Source organism: Diadema antillarum, unplaced genomic scaffold (genome assembly GCF_040938485.1).
Source record: "Diadema antillarum isolate AM-2024a unplaced genomic scaffold, OU_Dant_1.0 scf00000020, whole genome shotgun sequence".
NCBI lineage: Eukaryota > Metazoa > Echinodermata > Echinoidea > Diadematoida > Diadematidae > Diadema > Diadema antillarum.
Window position 1 is genome coordinate 1042295 of NW_027270909.1, and position 13214 is coordinate 1055508.

At 39.6% G+C, this 13214-nt stretch overlaps 1 protein-coding gene across 1 annotated transcript in view; it reads left to right on the forward strand.

Moving 5' to 3' along the window:
- The window catches only part of LOC139728833 (hypoxia up-regulated protein 1-like), a 62067-nt gene extending 54838 nt beyond the window's left edge, over positions 1 to 7229 (forward strand). Inside the window, exons 17-21 of the mRNA XM_071639772.1 lie at positions 881 to 1110; positions 1791 to 2001; positions 2755 to 3250; positions 3868 to 4125; positions 6681 to 7229. Coding sequence (XP_071495873.1) covers positions 881 to 1110; positions 1791 to 2001; positions 2755 to 3250; positions 3868 to 4125; positions 6681 to 6808 — 1323 coding nt within the window. The 3' untranslated portion in view covers positions 6809 to 7229. The remainder of the gene's footprint in view (positions 1 to 880; positions 1111 to 1790; positions 2002 to 2754; positions 3251 to 3867; positions 4126 to 6680) is intronic.
- Positions 7230 to 13214: the final 5985 nt, after the last annotated feature.

Below are 13214 nucleotides of genomic sequence, written 5' to 3' on the forward strand. Positions count from 1 at the left end.
GCCCCATCACAGTGCTACTCCCGAGTATTCTCAGGCAGGTGTTTATGGAATGGGTGTAATAGAAAAATTAGCTCATCCTCAATGTTTTAATGGATTGTTTACATTCTCATTTGTATTACTGGCCTGAAAAACTGCCTTACTGTAGAGATACTGGTTTGTGGTAAAGTACACTGTAGGTGTGTGTGCATACCTCACCCATCATTTTGAAAATGATTGCTCGCAATATTTTCAGTTGAAATTAGGCCTTTTCATTTTGTTAAAAGGATTGTCTTTCTCAGAAATGTTGTCAAGGATCTTGGACAGACATCAGCTTACTGCATCTTTTGATAGTATCTTGGAAGGAAAGCATTTTTAGGTTCACATTCACATTGTATAAATATCAAGACAGATTGAATTTATCGTATCTGGGCCATTACCCCCAAGGGCAATTCACCCCCCCCCCCCCCCCCCCCCCCCGGCTAAATACGGGTTAGTAATAAGGTTAGACTAAAGATTAGGTTTAGGGTTAGGTTTAGGTTAGAGTTTGGCTTAGGGTTAGGATTAGGTTCAGGATTAGGATTAGCGACAGGGTCAGGGAAAGGGTCTGGGGTAATTGCCATGGGGGTAATTGCCCTAGACCCTGAATTTATCTACACACCTCTTGGAAGAGAAGGGAAGATGAACAGGAATTCAATGAACTTCAACTTCTTTTGAAAGTGAAGACAAATTTCTTGTTCGTACAGTATATCTTGGAGAAAGTTTGTCATGCCTTCACAAGTTACTCAACATGTGTAGCTCTTACAGGAATACACAGAGGGAGAACTGCTATTGATGATGTCATGAGATCACTGGCATACCTGATGAATGCATCTGTGATTTTATCTCACTCTTGACTCCGCAGACACCGGAAGAAGACAAGGAGAAGGAGAAGGAGGAGAAGGAAGATGAGGAGAAGAAACCTGAGGGAGAGGGAGATGAGGGAACCACTAAGAAGGAGGAGGCTGAGAAGACGGACGAGAAGAAGGAGACCAAACCCAAAGTAGTGACCAAGAAGGAGAATATCACCATGGAGGTCACGACCCTTGACCTACAGATGCCTAACAAGGACAGCAAGAAGGCTTCCAAGAACAAGTGAGTCTTGTTCACAGGTCAAAGGTTAAAGGGCAAGAGTCAGTATGCAGGTCTCTCCAGGCTCATTTGGTCATGTGACTGAAACAAGCAATGGTTTGGTTTTGTTTTGTTGTGTTGTTTTTACCTCTGCCAAGGGAGGAGGTTATGTTTTCATTACCGTTGGTCTGTTTGTCCGTGTGCAAAAATATCTAAAAAAGTTGAGAATGAATTTGGATGAAACTTGCAGGAAAGGTTGAAAATGACACAAAGAACAGACAATTAAATTTTGAGGGTGATCCAGAATCTTTTATAGATTTTATGAAAAATTGTCAGTATTTTGGCAGGTAGGGTCAATGAACTTTGGATGTTAAGCTGCGCACTTTTTAGGTTTTCATACGCGCACTGAAGTGCAGCAATGCCCATGCTCGAGTTTATGCCAGGACGAGACCCAGCCGTGCCACGCCACTGAGGGTTGATGACGTAACAAAAGGCTTCTATATTGGTAAAATTGGGCGATTTTCAGCACGCACGTGTATGAGTGGAAATCACTAATCTCTATGGAAGAACAAGATCAGTGGTGGAAATGAGCTGCTTGGTGGAAGTCTGTGCTATCAGAGTGCTTTTCTAGTTTTGTATAGAGATTAACCTTAGGTGTTATCCTGACACCATTCACCCATCTTTCCCTCCGCTCACTCCACCAGACTGAAGGAGCTACGACAGAAGGAGGAGGAGCGCAAGGAGAGAGAGAGGGCGCTAAACAGCTTGGAGTCCTTCATCTTCGACGCCCAGGAGAAGCTCTACGAGGAGGACTACGAGAAGTGTTCCACTGAGGAGGGGAGAGAGGATCTGAAGACTAAACTCAGCGAGGCGTCTGATTGGCTCTACGACCAGGAGCCTGATGTCACCGCCAAGGTTGGGACATTATTTGGTCTTCATACTTACTTTTAGAATGTGACAATGACATGCAAAATCTGTAATTGCCTTTGTGCAAAACAGAGTTTTTTTTTTTTTTTTTTTTTTTTTTTAAGTGTAATATGCCATTCTGGATACTAATAAATCATCAATAAAATCAAGAGACAATGATTTAAAGGAGGAGGCACTGGGATTTTGTGCCAACTTTATCATGTCACTTCCATGAAGTGGCTTCAGTTCAATTGATAGTGCAGCTGCCTATTAAGTGATAGGAGACATGAGTTCAAATCTCAGGCGTGATCCTTAATCTTTTGTTGCTTGGGATATATTTTCATGATCCACGAGGTTTGCATGGTACTTAGATAAAAAAATTATGGTTGCAACTGATTGACAAATTGCCCTACATCAGCATAGATAATTTTACGTCGATGTAGGACAATTTGTCGAATCATTTGCAACGAAAACAGCTTGGCAGAAGAATTACATCAATTTGAATTTTATGCAATACCCGCTGCATGCTATAATGATTAGAACCAGCACTAGCTTTGTGACAGACACTTGGTGGTCTAGTGGAGATGATGCCTGTCCAGTGATCAGGAGGTCTTAGATGCAAATCCTGCTTGAGTATGTATGCCCATGATTTCTTTTGTCAGGGCTACTTCTAAAACACTGATTACTTGACGGAAGAGCATCATCATTTTGAAGGACTCTTGGTTGCATCCTACTTCAAATCAGTTTTCTCTTTCTGTACAGGTGTACAAAGACAAGCTCAAGGCACTAAAGAAGCTCACGAAGGACCTCGAGTTCCGTGTCGAGGAGTACCGCCGCCGGCCGGAGCTGATCGCTGCATCGAAGAACGCCCTCAACGCATCCTACCACTTCCTACTGGCTGCAAAGAACCTGACAGGAGTGGATCTACTCTACACAACGATCGAGGTGAATCTCCTAGAAAAAGCTTACAATGAGACTAACGAGTGGTTCACCACCAAGACGGAGGAGCAGGACCGGACGCCGCTGACGGAAAAACCGGTGATGCTCATCAGCGATATGGAAGAGAAGCTGATGTCCCTGGAGCGGGAGGTGCGGTACCTCGTCAACAAGGCCAAGAACCCACCCAAGAAGAAGAAGGAGAAGAAGACCAAGACCAAGACCAAGGCTAACGCCACGGAAACGGAGGATGGTACGGGTAACGGGAACGGGAACGGGAACGGAGAGACAGGGGCAAAGGAAGGAGAGACAGATGAGAAAGGTTTGAAGATTTTCCCTGTTTCTTATTTCCTCTTTCAGTATTTTCTCTGTGATAGATATCTTTACAGACAGCCAAGGTTACAATGTAAGCTACTGTATATGCCTTGTATTTAGCAAGTCTAATTTTTTCACAACTTGGGACTTTCCAACAATTTCGCAAGTGGTTAAATATGCGATCAGGGAGTAAGTACTGAATGGAAAACTGTATGCATGCACGTCACAGTCATGTCGTGTCTTTAAATTCGCAAATGGCACCTGATTCACAAAATTTACCAAACTAAACACCTCAAAAAAAAAAAAAAAAAACCTCAAAAACCTAAACAAAATTTGGCATATAGATATACAGTACTTGAATGTACAAAACAACAACAACAACGTATGACATTGATTACACAGAGTGACCATCTTCATTGTTTCGTGAAACAAAGCTAGAGTGAGTAAATTTAACCTGTTGAGGACAGGCTGACTTTTCTGCAACATGCATTTTTCATATACACTTGCCCGAGTATACTCAGGAGTCGTCCTCAGTGGGTTAACTGCTAACACCTGTTCTTACCCAAGTGTACATATTTTTCCAGTGGTAATAGCATTTCTTTTATCTGCATCACACCCACACAGTTGTTATACCACCTCCAGAAGAGGGCCAAGAAGAGAAAGAAACAGTTACAGAGGAAATACCAGAGACATTAGAATTAGGAGGGGGTGAGGAAAAGAAGGAGGAAGAGCCTACTGAAGCCATGCCCACCGAAGAGAAGGAAGAACCCACTGAAGCCACACCCACCAAAGGGGAGGAAGAGCCCACTGAAGCCACGCCCACTGAAGGGGAGGAAGAGCAAAAACTAGAAGAGCCTTTACAATTAGAAGCACCTGCAGAAGGTAAGTCCTCAAATTGGCAACGGGAAGTATGACCCCAGTGATGTACTTTATGTAGTGTGATGGAGTACATGTAGGTACCCTTGATGGTTGGAAGGCGAAGCCTTAACAGTGCACATTCAGTCAGGACAAACACCTCGTCACACCCACAACATTTCAGATGTACTACTGGTGGTAAATGGCAGAGTGAACAATTATGCAATCAACTTTTACATTCACACACTGAAATTGCATCGCTTGTGCTGCATTTAGACGAAAGTGAAACCCAAATACACGTGTGGATTGAGGGCAGCTGTATAAAGAAAATATCAGGAGATTTGTTTATAATATGCATTTTTTTAAGTACACATGTAATTACACTATCATCTTTATAATACTATTATTTTTTTTCTGGAAATTTTGAATGAACAGTGTAGGGCAAACAAAGATCTGTTCACTGAATATGTTTGATTTTGGGGGAAAAGTGTTGAGGAAAGGGATATGTGATGTTTTATATTTCAGTTTTATTAAGGAAATAATTCATAGTTATAGCACATGCTAGAGAGAAAAAACAATCAATTTTTATGCCTCCGCAACGAAGTGGCCGGAGGCATTATGTTTTCGGGTCGTCCGTCCGTCCGTCCGTCCGTCCGTCCGTACGTCCGTACGTCCGTCCGTACGTCCGTCCGTACGTCCGTCCGTCCCGTTTTGTTTTTGTCGATATCTCAAGAACCGTGTGGTGGTTTTACATTAAACTTGGTATGAGGGTATATCCTTGGGGGATAATACTTTGTGTGGATTATAGGGTCACAGGGTCAAAGGTCAAAGGTCACAGGTTATTTTTGTGAAAAAAAATTGAAATTTCATGTTTTTCTCCATATCTCGCAAATGGTTCAAGGTATCTTCATGGAACTTAGTATATATGCTTGTACCGATGGGCAGTGATTATCTAGGAAAGTTGGGGGTCATGGGTCAAAGGTCAGGGGGTCAAAGGTCAAGGTCAACTCCTCAAAATATCACTACTTTCCTTAAAATGCAATATATGCCTGAAGTTTTTTTTTTTTTTTTTTAACTTGATGTATGGCATGTATTACCCAATATATATTTTTGGGGAAGTTTCTTGCCAAAAGGTCAAAGGTCAAAAGGTAAAAGGTCAAGTGAAAGTGCTAAATTGCACTTTTTCCTCCATATCTCGAAAGTAACTCAAGGTATCATCATGAAACTTACATATTTATGCATGTTCAACCTAACAGTGATTCTCTTTGGAACTGTGAGGTCAAAGGTCAAAGGCCAGGTTTAGATAATGCTATTTTCCCATTTGATACTGAAATTATACTTTTTCTCAATACCTTGAAAATTACTCAATGCATAAACTTATAAAAGGGTCAAAAGTCAAGTAAAAATCATCAGTTCCCCAAATACCTGCACTCTGACATTTTAATCATTCATCCAGTTGAACCTAGTTCTAGGAAAGTGAACATTCAGCACATTTGTGTCAAACCTGTCATTTTAATATTTTGCCAATTGTGTGAAACTGTCATCACACATTGTCAAGACATTGTACTATAGACCTATTAGGAGAACCATGCATTATAGCGGAGGCATATCAGTAGCCGTAGCGATATATCTAGTTTGTTAATGTGCTCTTTAGAGGAAATGATATGTAGCCTTCTTACAAGTCTCAGCAGTAAGAGATTTTGAGTCGAGTTCAATACCTACTAATCATCATGGTGCACAGCTGAGGGTAATATCACTGCAGATCATAATTTCTGTGTCTCTCTACACTTGTCTACCCTTCTATCTATCCATCTGTCTGTATATCCATTTTTTCTATCTGTCTATCTCTTTGTTAATCTGGCTCTTTGTATATCTGTCTATCTGTCTGTTTGTTTGTCTGACTACCTGTCCACCTGTCTGTATCTGTCAGACTAATTACAGGTGTACCTCCGCCAAATGAGGAGGATTTGTTTTTATTACCATTTGTTTGTTTATCTGTGTGCAAAATAACGCAGAAAGTTGTGCACGGATTTGGATGAAACTTGCAGGAAAGGTTGAGAATGACACAAGAAACAGATGATTCAATTTTGGTAGTGGTGCAGAAATTTGTGTGGATTTTGTGAAGGATTTTCAATATTTGGGCAGGTAGGGTCATTTTTTAGGTTTTCATACGCGCGCTTAGGTGCATGCTCTAGTTTTTGCTAGGGTGAGGCGCGCCGCTCAGCTGAGGGCTTATGACGCAACAAAGGCTTCTTTATTGGGAAATCGGGCGATTTTTCAGCATGCATACGTATGGTTGGAAATAACTGATCTCTAGATGGAAGAGCAAGATCATCGGTGGAAAGTAGCTGCTTGGGGGAGGTCTGCACTCTCAGAGTGCTTTTCTAGTTTGTCTATCTAGTTTGTCTGTGAATCTGTTTATCTGTCTATCTGTCTGTCTGTCTGTCTGTCCATCTCTGTATCTGTATCTCTTTCTTTCTATCCAACCATCTGTAATATTTATCACTATGAAGAACACATGCAGGGTATTTATTTTCATGTTGGGTTTAATACTAATTCTAGATTCTTTGTATTTGTTTCAGAAACGACAGATTCTACACAAGAAGAGGCAGCGCCGACAGAAGAGGCAGCGCCGACGGAAGAGTCAACAACGACAGAAGAGATAAAACATGGTGGCTCAGAGCATTCACATAAAAACGGGGACTTGTAGCAGTAAATTATTAAAGTTTATGAATTGTTTACCATGAAGTGAGTGTACTGTGGCAACTCTACAGTGATAGATAAGCTGATAAATCAACACCTTTCTCATGCATATTTGTATATTTGTATTAAAATAATAGACCGCACAAAATTTACTATAGTGTCACACTAATGAACAACCACATGAAATGTTCAAATTGTGTCGTATCGAAATAAAGCATTTGAAGGTTAGTCACCAATTTTTCATACAGAGATTAGACTGTTCAGCTGGTTTGCATATTTCATAGCTTCACCAATTTATCCGGCTACCAACTTCCTAGCTTCCAAAATGGTGTCATTGACCCATTCGCAATGCAGTTTTGTTTTGTTTTGTTTTTTCTAGAAGGAATTTTAGTTGAGTCATCATGTTACAATTACATGCATCAACTTCCCCTTCCCCTCCCCCTCCCCCCCCCCCCCACCATAACCTTCAGACAAACTACATCAAGCATAGCAGAAACAGAAAGTATTTTTTCAGTTGAATTGAAAAGCTTGGTTTTGAGTGCACTCATGAAACTCTGTCTGGGGTTTTTTATGGCCTTGTAACCTGTTGACATAAACACATCATGCACAACAGAAAGAGATATAGTGAGTGTAACATGGGTATCACATGACCATGGAGCTAAACCTCGTCATTAAAAGTCCGAGGAGCTTTGGTAATGAAACTTATTTCCAGTGAATCTATCAAGACGTCTTGGTGAAAATGTATAACCACTTACGTGTACTTTAACCTGTTAAGGATGAGCTGCTTTTGCTGTAAAGGGATGGTATAGTAATGGTGGAGATGAGGATTGGGGTTTTAGCTTGTTGTGAGATACCAAGAAACCACTTGTGAAATAATTCAGAGCATACCATTCTAAGAGGAATTCAAAGTTTATGAGATGAAAGTCGGTTTTGGAATGGCTGAGACATCCGAAAACAAAGTAAAACAAAACGATTCGAATGAAAGGTGGATCCCACGTTTTATTAGGATTGCTCAATTTTTGGATATCGCAGCCATTTCATAACCAATTTTCATCGAATAAACATTGAATCCCTCTTGAAATTACATGCTCTTTCGTATTTCATAAGAGGTTTCTCATTATTTCACCGAAAATGTTGGAAACTTGAAGTTAGGTCTCAACCAAAACTATACGATCCCTTTAACACTCAATTCCTAAGTATACTTGGGAGTAGCCTTCAGTGGGTTCAGATGTTTACATTTATTTTTTGGCAATCAACCTTTGAGAAATTGTCTATAAAACGTTGTGTAGAAAGATGCTTACAAGCAAATCCTCACCTCTAACTGATGTGGTTTACTCGGGGAGTAGTTTTACTATAAATTACACTGGTGTTTTCTTCACTTCTGGCCGTGGCATGCCTTTGTTTGCAGGCTGCAGAAGATTTTATGACTAACTGGTAACATTTGGGCTTCAATATTTGCTGTAATTAGCAAAGTGAAACTGAAAGTTTCAATATGATGCAGCTTGTCCCACTGGTTTCCCTGAATATATTTGCTTGCATTGTTTTGTCACAGAGAGGTTCAATTGTTTCCGATTACTGTGAGCTGTTGTCTGATGATCATCAACATGTATTTTTAAACATATTCTGCATTGTTAACTAGTAGTGAGTAGTTAACAATGCCCAATGCCAACGATATGCAACTTTATAGGGAAAAAAGAAAAGAAAAGAAAAAAATGTGCTTGGTTGAGGTTCATTGTAAAGCTGTGGTTGTATCAATATTTGACAGAAACATTTTATCAGACAAACAATTTGCAGGAATGAACTTGTACTTTGATCAAGATTGACATTTTTCATGAGCTAATCTCAGTATGCTGGAGTGATATGTTTGCATTAGATTATGAGGCATTCAGACAGAAACGCCCACAGGATGTGTTGCGCATGAGTAGGCTGGTTCACCACCATGTTCAAATCAGAGTTCTTTTTCTATCTCCTTGTCTGGACACAGAAACGCAAGCTTTTCAAATTCATTTGTGCCGATCAAATAATATATTTCAGTGCTTGGAATTCTACTTGTGTGCGTTAGTGATTGCCATTTATGGCAAGCTTCAAGGAAGTGTGTTTTTGTTTTTTGTTTTTTGTGGAGACAACCTTGATTATGTAGGTATGCATAAATTTGAATATATTAGTAGATGGGACCATTTGTATTCTTCCCCTTCTATTCCTTCTCCACTCTCTGCATACATCCACACATATAGCACTACAGAGAATGTCTTGTAACCTTTGTTCCACTTTTGGACATCCTTTAATAACCTGTGGCAGTTTCATTTTCATCGCCGTAGACACCTGTAAAGTGATATATCTACAATCATTCTCTTTGTCACACAGTAGCATGCAAAGATTGTGTAAATGAAAACTACCAATTCCTTGAGGTACAATGTAGGTGTGGTAAATAAGTAATGTTTGTCTGAAGGTACTTCCCAGCCTGTATCCACTTCCCCTTTTTTAATGTGAAAGTGTGAATTGAATGAAAGGAAAATAATGGATATTGGCCTCTTCTCTTACATAATTCTGATTGTGTGACATTTCTCCTAATGACCTTTTTACCAAAACAAAACTAAAAAGAACACAACACAGACATGCTTTTTTTAATGAAGGATAAAACATGGTGTGTATTATTTGAGGTTTTCCATTGCAGAAATAATTACGATTCCAGCATCTTTGTTGGCCTACAGTAGCTGCACATGTGCAATTATCGTATGACAGTAAGAATGGGCAAGGTAAGTGCCAAGCACTTGTTTCTTACAAATGTGCAAATGAACCTGAAGCGAAGTACTTCTTTATCACAGAGAAATCAGGGCAGTCTAGTACTGGTGTCAAATGTACAGGAAAAAGAAATATCAAACATTTGTCCATTGGTGCAGTTTGATTCTGATTGGCTGATATTGGGGACATCAGTGTTGTATCTATGGCAACCATTTGTGGAGAATGTCAAGGGAGATGCCGTGTAAAGCACCAGTCACTCAAGTATAGATCAAAGTAGCCTTTCATCAAGGCCCTCTTGCAGAGCTACCAAGTCTCACGCATTCTACGTGAGACTCAAGCATTTAGGGGCCAACTCACGATCTCACGCATGACACCCATTTTTCTCACGCATCGGGCGAAGTCTGCAACTTGGGCCTATAACAATGAGCATAGCTCAGAAGATTAAAGTGATAGTTGCAAATGAAGGTATATTTCCCTTTTGTCTTTCAAAATAAGTAAAACATAGTCACTTAAGTGTGCACCTGATGAGCACCATTAAGAGCTAAAAATTGAAAAAGCTCCCTACCGTGGGAGGCCACAGGGGGGAAAAACCCCTCACACACCCTCGCTCGCGCGCACATTAGCATGCCGAGATGCCGAGTCATGAAAATCTCACTCATAAAATTTTTTTGAACTTGGCACCCCTGCTCTTGCTGTATGGTGAAGAGAGCCCAGCTGAGTGGGGTTGCGTGAGAGCCTTATGAGGTCTGCTTTGCATGCTTTTGTTAGCCCTTTGAATTACTGACTTTTGCTCCCCGATTTGGGGAGCAAAAGTTGACCAATCAGTGTGGCTGTATGTCCGAGCCCTATTTGCATACGGCGAATGCACGCCACAGACCTCCACGGGTGGTCAGTGATGAATGCCAACATGCATGACAACACCAAGGCTGAGGATGTGGGGAGCACGCCATTCCATTGGTCGACCGGAACCTGTTACTATGAATATTCAGTAGGGTTCAAAATAATAGTGTGTGAAGCAGATCTCAAAAGGCCCTCACGCCGTAGTGCTTGGCTGAGCTTGCTTTGCTCACCTGTTAAAGTGAGAGGGCCTTGACAAAAGGCTAAGAACAAAGTGATTTTTTTTTTTACATGTGTATCATTTCTTTATATCCATTTGAAGGGAGTCAAAGGTCATATTTGTATTGATGTGTAAGAGTAGTGAAGTCAAGTCCCCATGGTTGTCCAGTAAATGTGTGTTGAGTCCAAGAAGTATGAATATATGACCAAAATAACATTTTCTTGCACTATTTTGACTCATTCTCACTTTGAATTTTGATTAAATTTTGTAAGAAATAGAAGGAGAATGAAGGGGTTCTCGAGTACACTCACTTCATGGTATCAAATTGACCAAAAAGTGCTTAAATGTATGTTTTCTATGTGTCAGAATATATCTGTAAACATGAATGTTATTTGTGTCTCTCAGATATCAATGCCTGCTATTTATGAACTGTGCTTAGAACTGTTGGTGTAGTCTTAGTAGACAGTCTACGAGAACAAAAATTGAAACAAAAACACATGCAGCAAGTAAATGGTCATTCAAGAATTTAATAAACCTTCTAACAACTGGTAAGAGTCAAGTGGAAGTATGTCACCATAAAGGGATCAAACCAATGTGTGACTTATTACCATTTTACCTGGAGGAAGTCACAAACTCCAATGGTAAAAACAAAATCCTAGCAGAATAGACAGATTTAGTTTATATACGTGAAATAGACAATATTACTTCTGTTAAAGCATTAGAAATCTAATATCTAACCACAGAGACATATACAAAGTATATCTCTGTGTATCTAACCTTCTTAACTACCTCCTATTCACATTTCATCACGCAAGAAAGTTTCCAAATCATTATATCAAACATTTGGGTGTTTATAAAGTAGACATCATATTACTATTTGCATTTTGAATTGACCTATTTGAATCATAATTTACTGCATCTAACCCTAGAGGTATAAAAACTTCTTTTTTTTTCCAAATTGTGTGTATCTTGTGGCCAGCATTTGTGCAAAATCTTGTATCTTTGTGGAAATGAAATAAGACAAGTTCTGAATATATCAGGCTTGGCGAATTCACTGATTCCAAAATCAGGGGTCCGTTTCATGAAATCATCACACGAAAGTGTTTTGAAAAATCTCAGAATGGCCGGAGTCATTCATGTGTCGCTATGAGAGACTTTCAACGAGAAGTAAAGTAACTTTCTTGAAATGGACATCTATGTTTGCTGAGTGCTTCAGGCTTTTGTGGTAATAGCTCACATACTTTGTACCATATACTGTAAATGTCTATAAATTGCACAATTAATTTTTTGTGCAGAGCAGCTCAAAATCATATTTGTAGGTTCTTGAATTTGAGTTGCATGATTGTCAACCCATTTAAAATGTGCAGAGAAAATTATGAAGATATTTTTGCAGGTTTTCCAATTTGCGCTTGCCAAAAATAGCATGAAATGCGCAAAAATTAAAGCACTGCAAAAATTTGTGTGTTTACAGTTAACATTTTGTGGATGTGGATTTGTAAAGACAGTTTTGCAAGTGGTAAAATTCTCTGCGGAGAATCAGGGCAATGGAATGCAAGGTATTATCACTTTTACAGAAGCATGGTTAGCCATTTCCCTCCGTGGGAATGACTGACATTTATCTGTTTTACAGGAGGCAATATTTTTTTTTCATGTCGATGATTTTGTGAATATCAGTCAACTGAAAGATATGTTGTGAACACAGTGTATGTTCTCAGAATCTGAAACAGTTATATAATGAGTGTATTTCTATCAGTCATTCACTTAAGCACGCTAGCTTCAACCTGTGGTCAAGACAGGTTGAAGTGCTACAAAGTTGTTAAAAGCTATGCCAAGCATAGATATTAAAATGACCATTTTGTCTGTCATTTTTAAATATTCAGAGATGATTCAATCAGTTCAGTATCTGAGTGTTACAGCAGGATGAATTATCTTTTTTGTTATATCATTTGATTTCCAGTGATAGCAATTTGATTGCCATGTTACAGTCATGATTCAGATAAGTGTAAATGAGAGAAATTCACATTTTTATGTCTGATTTCTTGCTTGTTTTGTTGTAGTTTGAAATTGATCATTATGAGGAAGAATGAAAGTGAAATCCCTTTTCTAATGCTTACATTTACACCATCTTCCTGGTGACCATGGCAACCTCATTTGCCCAAACACAATGTGCCATGGGCAGGTGAAATATTCTCCTTTTCCACCTTCATACATGTATTTTTGTTTTGTTATGAAAGTATCCTCACTATAGTGAGCATGTAGCTATCAGATGCCGTTTTCATAGTGTCTGGTCAGGCTAGATCGCATATTTCCTGTCGCGTCCCACTATGGACCATAGTCTTACAGCCTACAGTCTACTGTATACAGCCTACTGTAGGCCTATACGCCATATATTTCGCAAATCGGAACTTCCCGACGATTTTGCGAGTGGTTAAATTCGCGATCGTGTAGTCCTGTACCGAATGAAGAAATGTATAAGCGTACGTCACATTCATAGCTTGATCAGAGTCAATATTTTCGTGTGTCTTTAATTTTGCGAATAGCACCTGACTCGCGAAATTCGCGAAAATAAAAACCTCGCGAAATATTCGGTGTATACAGTATTACCTACTGTCAC